Source organism: Carica papaya, chromosome 3, assembly GCF_054855325.1.
Source record: "Carica papaya isolate Zhongbai chromosome 3, ASM5485532v1, whole genome shotgun sequence".
Classification (NCBI taxonomy): domain Eukaryota; kingdom Viridiplantae; phylum Streptophyta; class Magnoliopsida; order Brassicales; family Caricaceae; genus Carica; species Carica papaya.
The window spans coordinates 35,843,512-35,860,774 of record NC_142311.1 but is presented as its reverse complement, the minus strand read 5'-3'; the positions used below and the strand labels follow the sequence as shown (position 1 = coordinate 35,860,774).

General features: G+C 32.9%; 1 protein-coding gene across 4 annotated transcripts; it reads right to left on the bottom strand.

Moving 5' to 3' along the window:
• Positions 1 to 198: 198 nt before the first annotated feature.
• Positions 199 to 10,683, bottom strand: LOC110814780 (Galactose oxidase/kelch repeat superfamily protein). 4 transcript variants are annotated; one of them, XM_022042359.2, is made up of 20 exons: positions 10,403 to 10,682; positions 9,567 to 9,653; positions 9,402 to 9,470; positions 9,162 to 9,294; positions 9,039 to 9,085; positions 8,872 to 8,958; positions 8,333 to 8,394; positions 7,660 to 7,702; positions 7,497 to 7,577; positions 6,455 to 6,571; positions 5,580 to 5,685; positions 3,673 to 3,736; positions 3,363 to 3,405; positions 3,001 to 3,270; positions 2,759 to 2,920; positions 1,827 to 1,964; positions 1,285 to 1,437; positions 1,035 to 1,121; positions 618 to 686; positions 199 to 521 (listed from the first exon to the last, which is right to left on the bottom strand). In XM_022042359.2, exons 1-20 carry the CDS (start codon positions 10,532 to 10,534, stop codon positions 429 to 431), a joined length of 2,043 nt encoding a protein of 680 aa, XP_021898051.2. In that variant the 5' UTR covers positions 10,535 to 10,682; the 3' UTR covers positions 199 to 428. The 4 variants fall into 4 exon arrangements, 3 of the variants coding, with proteins under 3 accessions (XP_021898051.2, XP_088073063.1, XP_088073064.1); XM_088216937.1 differs by having other exon boundaries at positions 9,572 to 9,653; positions 10,403 to 10,543; XM_088216938.1 differs by lacking the exon at positions 10,403 to 10,682 and having other exon boundaries at positions 9,162 to 9,316; positions 9,567 to 9,610.
• Between the last annotated feature and the right edge of the window lie 6,580 nt (positions 10,684 to 17,263).

Genomic DNA, 17,263 nt, shown 5'->3' with positions numbered 1-17,263 from the left:
TTTCTTAGACCACGATCTATGGGTTATTTCGGGGTAAAGTGGCTGATAACAGTATCAGTTACAGACGGAGTTATGGGCGGGGATAGGTATCAGCACATAAACATTCAAACATTATTTTGATTACTATTTTTTTGGATGATCTGAAAGGAAAGAAATATAAAAGCTTTTGAAGTGGTAAACGATAATAAGAATCCAGGATTCCAAACTTTTGAATTTTCTTGTCCATTTTAACATTTCTCTGATTTGGTAATCTTCACCATACAAACCATAAACATATTCCTAACAATATATAAAATTTATAAATTGCACCCATGTGTAAATACATGATGGAAATTAATTCGGACATTTATATCAAACTACCAAAACTGTTTAGGTGCTTTTGACGTTGTGTACCAAAGAAAAATGCCCCCCGACAAGTGAGATGATGATCACTTCCGCTCTTTCTTCTTGCCTCTCTTCCTCGAACTAGTTTCGGGCCCCTCAGCTTCTTCAGCCTTTTGCTCTGCCTCTAATATGGCTAACTGCAGGATGCCCAGAAAATCAGATACGTGCATTTAAATGTCAACAATATCTCACACGATAAGAGATGGTGGATAAAAGAGCGCAAAAACATTTACCTCGTCAAGAATTGGTTTTAGTTCCTGATATCGAGCTTCAGCAAGATCAAAACCATCCTTACGAAGCTCCTTGATTATAACAAAATGATAGATAAATATCAATGATAGATGAATTTATGAAGTACCCACAGTTGCCCACACAAAACCCAGTAAGACAGACAACCCAAAAAGCAACTTCTTATAACCCCCAAGATTGATTATTTGGGAAGACAATGAAACGACTAATAATATATGAAACCAGTAGAAAATTTTTTATTTCAAAAAATATACGAAGCCAGTAGATTCACAAACCCAAAAGGCAAGTTTTTATAAAAACCAGTGTTTTAATTTTTTTTCCTGAACATTTGATTCATTATTGAAATTTAAGAGGCAGAATAGATAATACGCATTAATTGGGAAAAGGAAAAAGGAAAAAACCTTCCCAGTGTGTTGAGTATGTTCATGGGCAGCCATTTGCCAGTACAAACTTGTGCGTCTATAGAAATCCCTCAATGATTCTCCAGGCTTCAAAGAAAAAAGAGGAGCAATTAGTAAAGCAACAAAGTAACTATATATTAGGTGCATAACAGATACTACTAGTATTTAAGACCTCATCTTCTAGAAATGCCCACTTTAGATTCAAAAATTTGAAAATCAAGTATCTAGTTCATTGCCAATGGGGAAATACCACTGGGGTTCTTTGTGAATCTGAAAGACCAAGATTAGCCCTGATCTGCTCAATTCGAGCCCGTTTCTCTTTTCTCCTAAGAATTTTTCCATCACCCTTTATTATAGCAATGGCATCGCCAACTTGAACTGATCCAGCACAATTCTTCCTGCCCTACACAGACAAGTGAACACGAAATCAAATAGATCAGCAGAAATTCTCATTTTCTTGTGAAACTTATATTTTCTGAAACAACTGCTTCATGAAAACATTATAATTCTTGTAGTTGGGTTTATATGATGCTAGAAAACATTTAATACAAGCCAGAGTGGTAGCTCAGTCATGGCATCTGCAAAAGCAGGTTGGCATTATGGTTTATTTCCTTAAACACAAATCCAAAGGAATGAAATATTTGTAATACCCCATATTAAGGGTAGAAAGGTAAGAAGAATCAAAAGGAAATCCCATTTGAAGAAGAAATTTGGGACTCAATTTGTCATAAATGACCATTGATGACTAACAAACAACCAAAATTTTCTGAAACAAGTACGAAAGAGGTGCACCTCCACGTCATCCTCATCCTCATCCTCATCTTCATCATCATCATCATCATCATCATTCTCACTGCTGTTGTCATCATCTTCACTTTCATCTTCATCCCCATCTTCCTCTGAAGCTTCTAACCATTCAGATTCAGATGCCTAAATGGATAAGAAAACTAAATAAGCCAGAGCATACCAATAAACCACATAAGCATGCTGGATAATGCAACTACAGCCTACATCCACATTCACACAGAAAAATAAATCAAATTTAAAAAGCAGAAGAGGCCGTCATAATAAAGTCAATTTTTACAAACTTATCAGGTTTCATGGGGTTATCTAAAAGACATATAGCATGTTAGCCTTATTCTCCTCACTGAAGTCTGTAGAGGCAGAGATATCATCAGTTTGTCATGGACCTGAAATAGCTCAGTCCAGGGCAAGTCAACCATGCACCAGCCACCAGTATACTGCATACAGACTTGTCTCTACGAGTGCCTCGTAAAAAGCAGAAGAAGCCATCACAATAAAGCCAATATTACTTATTATCAGGTTTCATGAGATTATCTGAAAGACACATAGCATGTTTCCTTCATTCTTTCTCTTCCCAATCTTTTGATAATTAGAACCTGGAGCTCAAAAGACTAAAGAGGAAAAACTTATTGCATAATCCCTTCTTTCCTCCCTCCTACCTCCTCACTCCCTTCCCCAAAAAGATCAGAACTTGGGAGATCAATAAAATCATAACCAACACAATAGTAGGATATATCATCCATAAGCCAAAACCAATAAGTCATAATAGCTAATGGAATAGTAGAATATAAAAAATCATCTCGCTCAAGAATAGTAGGATATATCATCATTAATCAACATAATAGCAAGAAGTATTATGAACAGAGCCACAATCTCTTAATTATAATGAGAATTTAAAAATAAGGAAGAAGATAACAAACCGGAATGATACACTTCCACTCGTCAAGTTTGCTAAGATTAAGTGAATACAGATCATCGAGTGTAATTTCTTGATCTTTCATCTCCATCATGCCCCCATAAATGTATAGAGTATCTCTCCCAACAACCATGCAAGAATTGATTCGTCCACAGGGTTTTACAATCTGTAAGGTAACAATAAATAAACAAGTAAATAATAGAATTAAAATTAGGTTAGTCATCATCTGGATATTCCCTGACAGACCTCAGGTGCAACAGAAACTTGGAGATTTGATTTAACTTTAGATTCATTGGGATTTCCATCAGAATTGGCATCTGACCCGTGACCAGCAATTGTCATGTTTGTTCCCATGTGCTGAGATATCTCTTTCATGGTGTTTTCCATGTCACGGGCTTCTTCATTGTGCTCTGTCCCCTCATCTTTTTCATTTGCTGCAAATTCCTCCACTTCCATTGACTCAGTCTTATCATCACAATCAGAAACATTGAGTTTTCTGTCAGAATTCTTTTTCAACTGCAAAACACCATTTCAAAAAGAACATAAGAGAGACAATTTAAAAAACAACTGAGTTCCAATTAGACAAAAAAGCTAAGATAACCATGTACCTTATCTTTTGGCAACTTCGCTTTTCTTAGCTCTATAGGATACCTATTCCAAAAAAGAGAACAGATGTTTTTTAGTGGCACAAACTATAGCAGCAGAGTAACATCAATATATGCAGAATAGCCCATGAAAGAAATATTTGGGACAGGAGGGGGTAAAATTTAATGAGGCTACAGCATGCTAAAACGCCACAATTATTACTTCACAGCTCATAGAAACTGCAAAATTGATGCCATAGATAATCACATGCCCACAAGGAAAACAAATTAAATAATCTGAACTATTCAGAATGCTAAAATCAGGAGGGCTTACCACCGATGATTGTCTAATTGGAAGCCATAAAGTTCATTCAAGAATAAGCTCATCATTACATCACCTGAAGATAAAATTGCAAGCACCAAAGATACCCATCAATTCAAATATCTTAACTTCATGGAAGAAATAATTGTCATATTTCAACTACGCTAGACTAAGAAAAGACCGTCCTTCAGATAACTGGGAAACTGTTTCTCATAAGAAAATCACCAGTTGACATGTTTCCTTCACCACTAAAAGATCAAAGTTTTCATTCAAAACCTTAACCCAAAGTATTCATATTTCACCTCTCTGAGTTTTGAAGGCTTATAAACAGTTAATAGTAAAGCGCACTACTATACTGCCTGCAACTGAAGAATACCTCTGCATAACATCTTCATAACATTGCTACTCTGCCTAAATAAGTGCTCTCATGGCGAGAACCAGAATTCACACAGGTAGATTATGGTTTAAATAACTTAGGTGCAAGCTTCCACCTCTCACAAGAGAGGTATTTCATCAATTAAATTGGCATGAAAAGAAATAGAAGGGAGAAAACCGTACAGCTTATCCATTCTCTCCAACATGATGCCAATCTTCTCATTCTCTTCCTTGGCATAAACAAACATTTTTTCATATATTTTTTAAACAATGAACCTATTACTCTGATGGTTGTTAGTTTCACTAATTGAAACATGACACCGCCCCAAAAGAGTTTAGCCAGGGTGGTTAGTCCCCTTTATGGGGGTCTCTATTGGCTCACTTTGAATCTATATGTCATCCATTTAAATAACACCAAAAATTATGAACAAGATATGATAAATACAGTTCGGCATCAAAAGATCCACCAAAGACTGGAGGTAGTAATCAAAAATAAATTTCAAAATATACTATAGATGTTGAAAAATTCAGATGACATTTTACACGGTGGTAATAAAATTCAGCAATTTAAAAACACTTGAATGTTTTGACAAAAGCTTGTTTCTGTTGACAACCCTTCAGTATTCCACTTCAGCGGGTCTCCATGAATAGTGTACCATGTGCATGATTTACAATAAAGAATGGACCAGGATCACTTTGTTATTGACACCATTTGCTGTGATGGTTGCATTTTGTAATTGGTAAACAATTTCAAGTTGTTTAGCCATTGAAGGTGTTTAGTTAATTTTTTTTTCCTGAACAAAGAGACTTTCTAGCTCCTAAGGAGCTTAAAATTGTAAACGACTTACAGTCTCGTTCCTTGTGGTTCAACATTTTTCAAACTGAAATCTCATACGTTTTCTGGTAAAGTTTCAGTATCTTGAGGTTTCTCCCAAAGTTTTATTATCAATAAAACCATTACCTTTTTCTTTAATGTTTCATTTCAATTTAGGGTAAATTACAGTATCACTCCTAGCAGCATCCCATTTTTAAAACCAAACATTGTGGCTTCGTCTTTCTTTTTTTTTTTTGCTTTTTGGCAAAGCTTTCTACTACCTTGAGGTTCTAAATTCTTTAATTTTTATAAAGTAGATAGCCTTGTAATTAATAGGTTTAATGAATATGACTCAGGAAGAAACCTCAAGCCAGCCTGTGAAATGTTATAAAACAATAAATGGTTTGACATTAGAATGGCCATACCACAAAAGTTGAAATTGTAATTTGCCATTGTATGTGACATGTTTGACATAGCACTAAGAGTTTTTCTATTCGTAGCTTACACATTTTAATATCTTCTCCTCCTCTATCTTGTACTCAGATTCAATTTCTTCTCTAAGGAAAAGGCTAGTACTAGATAGGAGCATTATGAGACATGGACGAGATTTCTTCCCTTTCTCCTGTATCTAATAATACATATTTTTCACTAAAAAAAGTAAAACAGGCTCTACATAACAAGAGTCACAAGCAAAAGCATTCATGGCATAGACAAAAAGATGAAAACGAACCTTCCATTTCCATGTCCACAACACCTCCAAATAGCAAAGCTCGTTTCTTATGAACACACATGGAAAAACCAGCACGAGGCCCAGGAGGCATCCCATTTTTCTTTACCTATTGGAATGAAATAATAACGTTTTTGAGGAGTTACCTTAGATAATCTATTTTACAAGAGTTTTTTTTCCATGAAAGGCAAAGCAATATGGTTGTTTTTAAAATTATGTTGCATGAACAATTGTAATAAAAAATGAGATGTGCTAATAAAAAGGCAAGGCAGTAAGTTTTTTTCCAATAATTATTCTACTCTACTTCAGGAACCTACTTCATTAAATCCTAGTACCATATACTAAGAATAGATTGAATGATGCAGCCACAAGCACACCTTAGATTCTCCATGTAAAGTATAATTTAGGTGTTCATCACATGTATAATTCAGAAAGTGAAACCGTAGGAATGATAATGCGGTGGGTCTGAGGCAGATATGAGCGAACCCCAACTCACCTTGAGTTTGGAAGCAGCAAGCTCAAACCCACCCCGAATTTTATGAGCAACTTATCCAAACATAAGAAAGTTTATTCCCATGTGAAAGATAGATGTATTTATGCATCATAAAAAGGATATATAAAGTGCAATTAACATTTTGGAACTCTTCAGTGCTCGGACCAGTATCAAATTTTCATTTTTACCAAAGTTCCATTTGATACAATGCACCATAAGCAAAAAACGTAAAGTTCCATCTGAACATATGCAGGAAATTATATTTCAAAGACACAACAGAATAGATACTGTAAATCAGGGAAGTAAAAAAAGTTGGGGAGAAAAAGACAAATCATGCTTTCCTTTCTGATAAAAATTCTGTCTGATTCAAACAGGAAACACCAACCTTGCTCCATTCCCAAGTTTTAGGATCAAGGGACCACATGTCTGAATGAACAATTCCTTTCTCAGAGCTGTTCTTATCAGAAGAAGCTTCTTTGGAGTATCCACCATATAAAAATATCTGCAATGTTACAGGCATTGCATAAAATAAATAACTACACTGAACCTACCCTAGGTTCAGTTAAGGACCATCAAAACGTGGTACATTATAAAATTCATAAAAATTAAGATCTAAAAAGAAATTTTATAACTAACACCTTTTTGAGCTGTTACTTTTTTTGAAGAATAAGAGCAGCAAAAACCCCCCAAAAAAAAGAATTTGAAATATAAAGTGTGATAATTGTATTAATATAGGCACCAAGAAGGTGCTGCCCATTTACAACATTTACAAGTCTATTAACATATTAACAAATTCCGCTAAATCTTCCGCAGAAATGAGAGAATGACTCCGTAACAAAAAAACAAGGGTTTGAAACCATCTATTCTTTAAAATATCAAGACCATTAACATCCTTAACTCCCTCAAAAGCCCTCCTACTTCTCTCTTTCCAAACAACCTAAAAGATAAAGAGCAGTATTATGTCCATTTGTTTCTACCGAACTCTAATATCTCCACCTGGAATTAACATTCACCCAAGAAATGAAAGGAGACAAACAAATTAGAGAAGTGAATTAGAAACCATGATTCACATGGATGACAAACTTCTTTACTTAAAAAAGGCAACAAAACCCAAAATATCTTCAGTGGTGGAATTCAAATTTCACTCAGTGAATCTAGGGTCGCCAACAAAGTACATAATACAACAAAATTTCACATGTACAACAAAGTGTTCATCAATTTCTACACTAATCTTTCGTTGAGGATATAATATGGTAGATTCCTACTGGTCTGCAAGATACTTTTAATTCAAATGTACTTATATCCGTAAGATGTCCTACCACTTCATGAAAAAACTTGACTGTTTCAATAAACTGAGTCAACAAAATATACACAGAATGAACTCAAATACTTAGGAGTCCCAATAAGTTGCACCTTTGCTCACTCACCTCATCTTGATGCACAAAAAACTGAAAACCACTCCGGGCACTGGGCCACATAGCACCAAGCTTTGGCTTTATGTCTTGCCACTATAATGAAACAACCCATCTCAGTCAAATAATAGATATAAACTGAATAATTGGCATGACATAATCAGTCTTAAGTGTTCACCTTCATTTGGTCTAGGTCAAAAACATATAAATCATTATAATACCTGTATAAGAGTAACAAATTCCAGTCAAACCTCAAATGGACGGGAATGATGCTTTTAGGTTTAAATTCCCACCAACAAGGATATATTGTTGGTAAAACTTCAGAACAGCATTACATTCTCAGATTGGAAAAGAATAAACATGGAAGAGGAAGTGAAACTGGTCATATCTAAATTGACAATATTGCTGACTTTTGTTTCAGACAACAACTAGAAAATAGTGCTGGAAGGCCAACCCCATGTCAAGGTTTTCAACATTCAAGTTCTTGATAACAATGTCACATGCATTCAAACTCAACTATATCCCAAACTCCTAATATTTGGTTAGCATCCACGCCATGGCATAAAGACTATATATTAGTTCTACATAAATAAAAACCAATGAACAATAAGAAATAAACAGTAACAATAAAAAAGAAAAAAATAAACTCGGCATCAAGAAAATTTTTTTAGCTTGCCTTAATGGGCGCTGGTAATAGGGCTAGAAGCCCCAAGTTCAAACTCACCACTGAGGAAGTTGGCCAAACAAAAGAAAAAAGAGAGAGTGATTGATTTCAATATTTTGACTACCTCTCCACTCTATATGAGTATTAATAAAACCTTCAATCTTTTCAGACAAGGACCTGTCACAACCTTACTTCTCTAAGAGTGTCATAGAAGCCACCAAAAACGATAATCTTGTGCTTGTAAAGTACCTGCAGCATATCAACAGTGAAAATTCACAAACCATTAAAGCTTGATTACTTGGCAAATAAGATGCACACTTGTGGACACATGTGTTGGACCAGCAAGTAGACAAAGAGAGAGGTGCGTAGAGCATACTTGTAAGGTTCTACATGATAATACTTCTTCAGAAAACAAAAAAAAAAATTGGTTGTTTGAAGTGCCTTCTTTGCCACATCATATGCAAAAGAATCATTATCATCAACTACGAGCTACAGTCTCATTGGATGTCCATAAAACACATAATAGAATGCATGAAGAGAAACCCCCAAGGATATATTTCTACCCCAATCTATAACCATACTGTTTCATGTTTCCATATGTTCCATATGTTTGTCAGGGAAAAAAAGGCAAATGAAAATAATATTGAAACTGCTCAAAACTATCGATACTTTGCGTCCTTGACAGTGAAGCAATGGTCAATATAGTTTGAAGAAACCTACACTTACCATTCGATGACCTGATCGTGGACTTGGACACCCTTTCAAATTTAGCTGCTCCCATTGATTTGTTTTCAAGTCCAACATCCAAAAGTCCTATAACGTAGAAGTTAAAGAAATATTAGAAAATATCAAAATAAAATTTGCAGTTTTTTTAAGAGGTAGACGAGCTTCACCTTATAGTGGTGGAACCTCTCTTGATTTGGAGATGTAAATTCACCACCTAATGACAAAGAAATGCTGTTATTGACGTAAATTCATCAACTGAAAGTGAAAGGCTTCAAATTCTGTTAACCTACCAAAAATATAGAGATAATTCTTCCAAGCAATTGCTTGATGAGCACTGCGAGGAGGAGGACTATTAGGGCTTGAAATCAACTTCCATTCCTGTTTCTCTACATCAAACCGGTAGAGATCACCATACACAAATGTCTGCATAACAATTGTAAAACAACTGTAACCATTTAGTAGTAAGCAGAAACAACTTTAATTTATTTCAAAAAACTCTATCACACTCTCAAAGGTTCTTGAAGTATAACCTTCTGCCCATTGTAAAATTCTCCACCATAGAGAATCAGTTCTGTCTCTTTCGTGGGATTAATGCTCAGCTGCAAGTTTTAATCGACAGAATCGTACTCATCATCACAGCAGAAGGGTTCAAAACATTAAAAAGTTCACTAAAAGACTACAGACAAGGTTATTACCGTACAGTTAGATCGAGGCGACGGTGCTGGAACATTTTCCTCAATATGAACCTCCTTCTTCTTAGCTTCCTCCTTTTGTATACTCAACTGTGAAATTCCGTTCATCCCAAACGATATTAGAGAACCAAATTTCACATTGTTAAATGATTGTAGTACCTTGACCGAAACAATAGATGACTGCTTAATTCATGGTGATACCTCTTTTTCAATCTTGGAAAGACCAAAAAAATGGTTAAATAAACAGAATATTGTCCACCTCTCTGTTTAACTATATTTATAATCATATAAAGAAGAGGATCATGGGGATACTTCATCGTGATTTTCTAGCTTTAGAGAGTATCTAATTTAGATTTTCCTGCTCTTCTTACATTTTTCCTGTGAAATCATAAATCAAGCGACTAATCATCTCAATGGCTTAAAGCGGATATAAAAAGTCCAACTTGTATTATTCATATTGTAATTTTAACACGCTCTAGTACGCGAACTGCATCTTTTTAAGCTCAAGAGCTGAAGCTACAAGTCAAGGAAGTCATGAGTTCCAATAGCAAACAGGGGGTAAAAAGTGACGGACAATTAATAGACTTTGCAGGGTTTGCAATTTTCATTATCTAAAATATATTCTTAAACATTCCATCAGCACTTTCCACAAATACTTCCAATGCAAAACGAAATGCAGACTGCATATCGTGGATTCCTGATAGCGAATTCCAAACACGAAACCAAAACAAACACAAGGCTAGGCCATTATTGTCAACAACAACAACAACAACAACAGGAACCAAAACCAAAACTCGAAGACCAATATTTTAACAATTCGACACAGATGAAAGGTTTACCAAAATAGCATCAATGTCATCTTCAGGCGAGAGCTTCTTGCTTTCTCTGCGAGCTCTCTTCTCCTCTGCTTTCGCTGTTTTCCTCTCAGTCTTCTCCTTGCCTTTCCCCGGCTTCTTCGATTTCTTCCCCATTATTATTTTTTGCTTGAAAGATGTCCTGTGTTCAGATGCAGCAAGATTTCAAGACCGTCCTCAAACAGCCAGTGCAGACGGCTTGATGCGAGGTTGGAGAAAGAGAGGAGAAACAGTACAGATGGAGTTCGCGGCTGCTCCCGCAACTTCACGTTCAAGAATAAAACGCACCGTTTCAACACGGTGCTACTGAAGAACAGGCCCAATAAGGTTAGATCAAGAAGCCCACATGGATAAATCTTGAGATGGAACGGCCCAATAAGTTATTTTTACTATGTTGATTAAAATTGAATATTAAGATCCTAATTGAAATTAAATCAAACAATAATCAAGAACTTGTTCCGATTTAGGGTTTATTTTTTTATTTACGAAACAAGGTACTCTGGGCCGATTTTTTTACGCACCCTGATAAAGTACCTTACTATTCAATCAACGACGAGTCATTCAACTTGAACATTATTCCTACATGACCTGATCAATTCAATCAAACGTTCGTTATTTATTTTTATCGTTCGAACTCTTTGACAAAGAGATCTTTGGTGTCCCGTATAATCAAAAATTAGAGCTTCATAATCTGCAAACAATATGTTTTTCTTGAATGAATTCGAATTAAACAATTCACACGAAAGTAATCATCCCTAGTAAAATAAGCATACGTAGTGAAAATTTACTAGAACCAATACGATAGCATTATTTTTCCTTGGTACATTCTGAATAAAAAAATGCATTACGTGAGGGGAACTAGCATACAAACACACAACTCTGTCATCCATATGTCTTAAACATAAGTAATGCTCGGAAACAAGTAAAAGAGTAAAAAAAAAAAAAAACTAGCTTACTCTATCCGTGACTAAATAATAGTGCTCTTATCCTACCTGATCTGGTCAATTCAATCAAACGTTCGTTATTTATTTTTATCGTTCAACTCTTTGACAGTATGAAAAAGTTAAAAATGTTCCGTACTTCCTCTTTATTTATTCAAGAGACAGAAAGGAGGAAATCTTTGGTGTCCCGTATAATCAAAAATTAGAACTTCATAATCCGCAAACAATATGTTCTTCTTGAACAAATTCGAATTAAACAATTCACAAGAATGTAATCGTTTCTCTTCCTCTTCCCCCCAAATAGAAAATTTTGAACGATATCTTTTACCTTTTATATGATATCGATTAGAATTTTTGTTGTACTTCAACATACGAGGCGCGAGAACATGTTGATCATCGCTAGTAAAATAAGTATATACATAGTGAAAATTTACTCGAACCAATAGGATAGTATTATTTCTCCTTAGTACATTCCAAATAAAAAATGCATTACGTGAGGGGAACTAGCATATAAACACACAACTCTGTCATCCTTATGTCTTAAACATAAGTAACGCTCGGAAGCAAGTAAAAGAGTAAAAAAAATCTATCCGTGACTAAATAATAGTGCTCTTATCCTACCCTACCCTACCCTACCTACACACACTCACACACGTGTGTATATATATATGTGTGTGTGTGTGTGTGTTTATGTACAGCAATGTTTGTCAGATTTGCTTAATTATGAAAGTCAGCCAACTACAAAATATATGGGGCCTTAAATCAAGGTGATTTGTTCATGTGGTGGGAAGCATGCACGTAATGTTTGGTTTCCTCCATGTAATTATAATGTTTAGTTTGTAATTACATGAATATCAGCTTCTTCTTTTTTTTTTTTTTTTTCTCTGTAAACAAGGAATACTCTGGTCAAGAACACAATCAGCCTATATAAGCAATTAGAGTGGGCCACGCCACGTTCAAATTGGAGACATAATATCTATACATATATATTGTATGCAGAGGGAGGAGTGGTAGAATTGTAGAGAAAGAAAAAGTGATGATTCCAAAAAGCAGAGAGCAGATATGAAGAATCCAGATGGTAATATGGAAGTGGGTCCTGTTTGGATACCCATTTGGATCCTCTGAACCCTAAAAATCTTTCGCTTTTTAGAACGATTGCAAATGACCACGTTTGATCAGCCCTGCCACCTCTTTACCTACGACAGTTCTTTTCTCACATTTCATGTTATCCATCCCATCCCAATATTATTTATTTTACAAAGATTACTCCACACACTACGTATCTCTCTGCATTTCCAGTTATATACGCATACACGTACGTACATCCATCTATATATACACACACACACACACACACACAGTGAGAGAGACTAGATCTGGATTTCACTTACTACTGTTTTGATCATACGGGCCTTATTTTTTCTTCCCTTTAGAAAGACCGTCTTCTGTTCATCGTTAAACATGCATGATTAGCTATTACCATGGAATATTTTAAATATATAGTATGTACTGGGTTGATGAAATTAATGTTTATTTTGAAGGAAACTGAGAGAAGCATATATATGTATGTATTATGAATTTGAATGAATTAAGGAAAGAGACAAACAGGATTAGGCTGGTGACATGGATATCCAACGACAGACTAGAAGAAGATAATAACATCAGACTCCCTCTATCGGGTTCCCATCGTATGTCCATATATATATATGTGGAGAGCAATGAATTTCAACACGTCGGAATAATGTGTTTATATACGTGTATGTATATACGTTAGAATTGGTCATGGGTTAATTTATGTGGTTTACGTACTAGTTTTCTCGTCTTCTTGGCTTGTCCTCCACACATGGACAAAAGACAACTCGACCTTCTCCGCCATTGGCCAATAGAGAGATTCGAGATAGTAGCAGCAAATAAAATGAAGTCGAAATATTATACATACATTCCAATTTATATATATTAAACTTTTTAAAAATTTAATTATATTTATTAAAAGTGCAAAAAAAAAAAAAAGTCAAATTGGAAGTGGTGGCTCTGTACAGCATCTGCGGTACGTGAGTTTCTCTCTGTGTTTGTATAGCTGAGCCCCACGGAGCTATAATGCTTATATATGCTATCGTCATACACCTATATTAATTATATAGTTTAGTTGAACTAGCTTTCATTTTCGTTTTTCTGCTCTTTTTAGTCACCTACATGTATATATTTATACACACCCACATTTTACTTTATATGATTTATCGGTATGTACGTATATATACATACATACATATACATATATCCTTATCGTGGATGTATGTAGGTACCTAGTCACCTTCTTGTGCTGTGTAATGAATGAAGCCTTCAAGATTCCCAAAGCTTTGGGATCCGTCTCTCTGTCTGTTTCTCTAGTGGAAAACTAAAACCTAGCTAGGCATTATAATTAATTTGAATATATATATATATATGTGTATATATGTATATATTCTAGCGGGCTACCACATATAACCACTAACAATCATGAAAACTCGCAAAATCCAGGCGATACATGTTAATAAAATTCTTCAAAATTATATTTTTTCATATATGTGTGTGTGTGTATATATATATATATATATATATATATAGCCACGTTGTTCTTAAATGATTTATTTATATATTTAGGGGTTACTATATATTTTATTTGTTTAAGGATGATCACGACTACCCAACTCCCCCTTCCTTAAATATTATTCACTTCCAATATACACATACACACATATATATATATGTATGTATTAACAATTTATGCATTATTTGACACGTGCCTAATAATACACAGGATATATAACAAATTCAAACTCACATATACATTATAACGATGAGTTCACATCTCCTACGATCTATCAATAATTTTAAATTACATAATTATTTTATAAAAATATATGTTTTCTTAAATTTAATATATATACATATATATAATGATACAACGATCTTAAATTATAATTGACAAATTATTTTTTAACGTGCAACGTTTTTGAATTAAATTTAAATTTTATAATACGAAACAATCATATTTAACCTTCAAAAAATAAAATTTATTTACGAATTCTTGATCTCAATTAGCCATGATGATTTTCCAAATCAATTGAGAAGTAGTAATTGGAGTTATATAATATGTTACTGGTATGAACATATATTAAACTCGGTTCGTATATAAACTGTAAATATACATATATATATATATATATGTTTTTACCATCCACAAAATATCTAAAATTTTTTGTTAATAATCAAACGTATCACTGACTAATTCCACGAATTGGTCATGTGCGATCATGTGACGAGTTGATGTAAGTTGCTAATTAATGTACATGGTGGGGCACGTGAAATACTCCCACACGTGAAACATGCGAATTTCCATGTATATATACGTAATAGGTACATATATTATATTATATTATATGTATATAGATATATATACTGGTCTAAAAATGGGTTTACTTAAATATAACCTAAAATATAAATGTTAATATAAACTATTAAATTAACGTATGAAATTGTGACACTCATTTCTAATATTTTTTTAATAATTTTGTTCATAATATTTTTTTATTTATTTCAAATGTTTAATTTTTTTTTAATTTTTAATGAGAAATTAGATTATATTTAGATTCTTTAAAATTACTTGAGAGAATAATTTTAAATGACTAATTATGTTAATAAATTAATAACAATAGATTGCTAATAATTACGAAAAATGAAAATATATATATATATATATGGAGATTAAAATTGATATGAAAAAGTAATGAAAATATGAGAAAATGGGTATATCTATATATATACATATACCCATTTTCTCATATTTTGTAAAAAATAAAAAATAAAAATTAAGAAAAAATTGGAGACAGGGTGATTGCAGAAGATTTTGGTTAGCTTCAAAGATGATATGGTGAGAGAAAGAGTGGGAAAAGGAGCAAATGAAAATGTTAATTTTGGAGAGAGGAAGATGCATGTGCATGTCCCCTATATATATATATATATGTATATATACACACACACACACACACACATATATATATATATATTCACTATATCAATATATAACTGCCCTTATAAAGGTATGGATACCCTAACTCCACGATTGGACATTCCCCTCCAATCTTACCTTACTTTTACCCACTCAATTTTAACCCACCATTTCTTTATCCTCAACTTCTCTTTTCTTTTCCCTTTTTTTTTTATTTTAATTTTTAAATTCTATCTTAAAATTACTCGACTTTTTCTTTTTGTTTAATCTTTTATTTATCTTTAATTATATATATATATATATATACATATTAATTTATTGATATAATATATATATATATTTATAAAATAAAAAATACCCAAATATTTATAATGGGTTTGTAAATTTAACATCTATATTTTTTTCTTTTCCTTTTTTTTTTTTAAACGGACGGTGGTATCATTAAATTTATTTTTGAATTAATATATATTGGTATATAATAAAATTAAAATTAAAATTAATTAATTATTATAGGAAAGAAAAGAAAAAAGAGAAATGGTGTTTGGTTGGTGGGAAAATAAAATAATTGAAAAAAGTAAGAGAACCTGAGAATAGCAAAAGCGAAGGGGGTGGCGTAGGGAAGCACATGGATGGATGACGAGGTCAGTGCATGTTGCAAACTTGTGGGACCCTCCCTTCCGATGTGAACCAGGCATTCGTACTCCCCTCGTACACCCCAACTTGCATCTTCTTGTTTCCCACTCGACGCCTCAATTTACCAAACTGCCACTCCCTAATTTCTTATCCTTCATATTTTACTTCACTTCCAACATACATATATATATATATATATATATTATAAACAACACATTACTACTTTCTAATTATTTATTTGCAATTTAAAATAATTTTTAAAAATTCTCAAATTTATATATATATATATATAATTGTTTAATAATGATACGAGGAATTGATTGTTAGTATTTTTTTTAAAAAAAATTATTAAATAAGATTAATCAACTGTCGAAACTATGATCTTATCAAATCACGAGAATCAAATAACAAAATGTACTTGTGTATTTTTTTTTTATTTTTTATAAAATAAAATTAATGTCATTAAGGATTATAATATTTTAATACTTTGGGATTCAATAAAACACGATCTTCTATTTAAACGTTGCATACACGTTTAATATAGAAGGCCAGTAATATATGATCGTAATAAAAATTTGTTTTTTACAAGGTTAAATTAATAATTATTTTTTTATAAATTCATCTATATTGATAGATACGTTTGGAGTTAATACTTTACTCATTTTTTAAATATCTAATATTGGTATAATAATTGTACTGTATAAAAATTATTGAACGAGTATTTTCAGACTTAAAAATTAATTATTATAATTAAATTGAAGTGACATATTACTAAATGCTAACCGTATCTTTAGACCTTAAACATTAATTACGAAATAATTAATTGTAACAATGTTAATCAAAATTAGTTATGATGAATCATACATACACCGTATCGTAGTTGAGGCATTGTAAGATATTATCTTTTCGAATATTAATTAATATCAGGAATTAATAGAAGACGTTATCGGGTAAGACACAAACATAAATGCAAAAAGAATTTAGAGGTTCTTCGATGTTAAGAGATGAGCATCCGAACAAAAATTAATAGTTTTTTTATTACAGTAACGTTAAAAAAGTTAAACAAACTCGACAAATTAAGAAATAAGAAGAAAAAGATCTTGTTAAATGTTACGAGCATAAAGTCGATCGGATAGAAAAAAATTAAAAGAAGAAAAAATAATGAATAGCAATGACTTGAATATGTGATCACTAAATCCGAAAACATCTTATTCTAAATTTATCCAAATTATATGATACGAGATCGTTGAATTAAGTACCCACTAAATTATAATACGGATAATT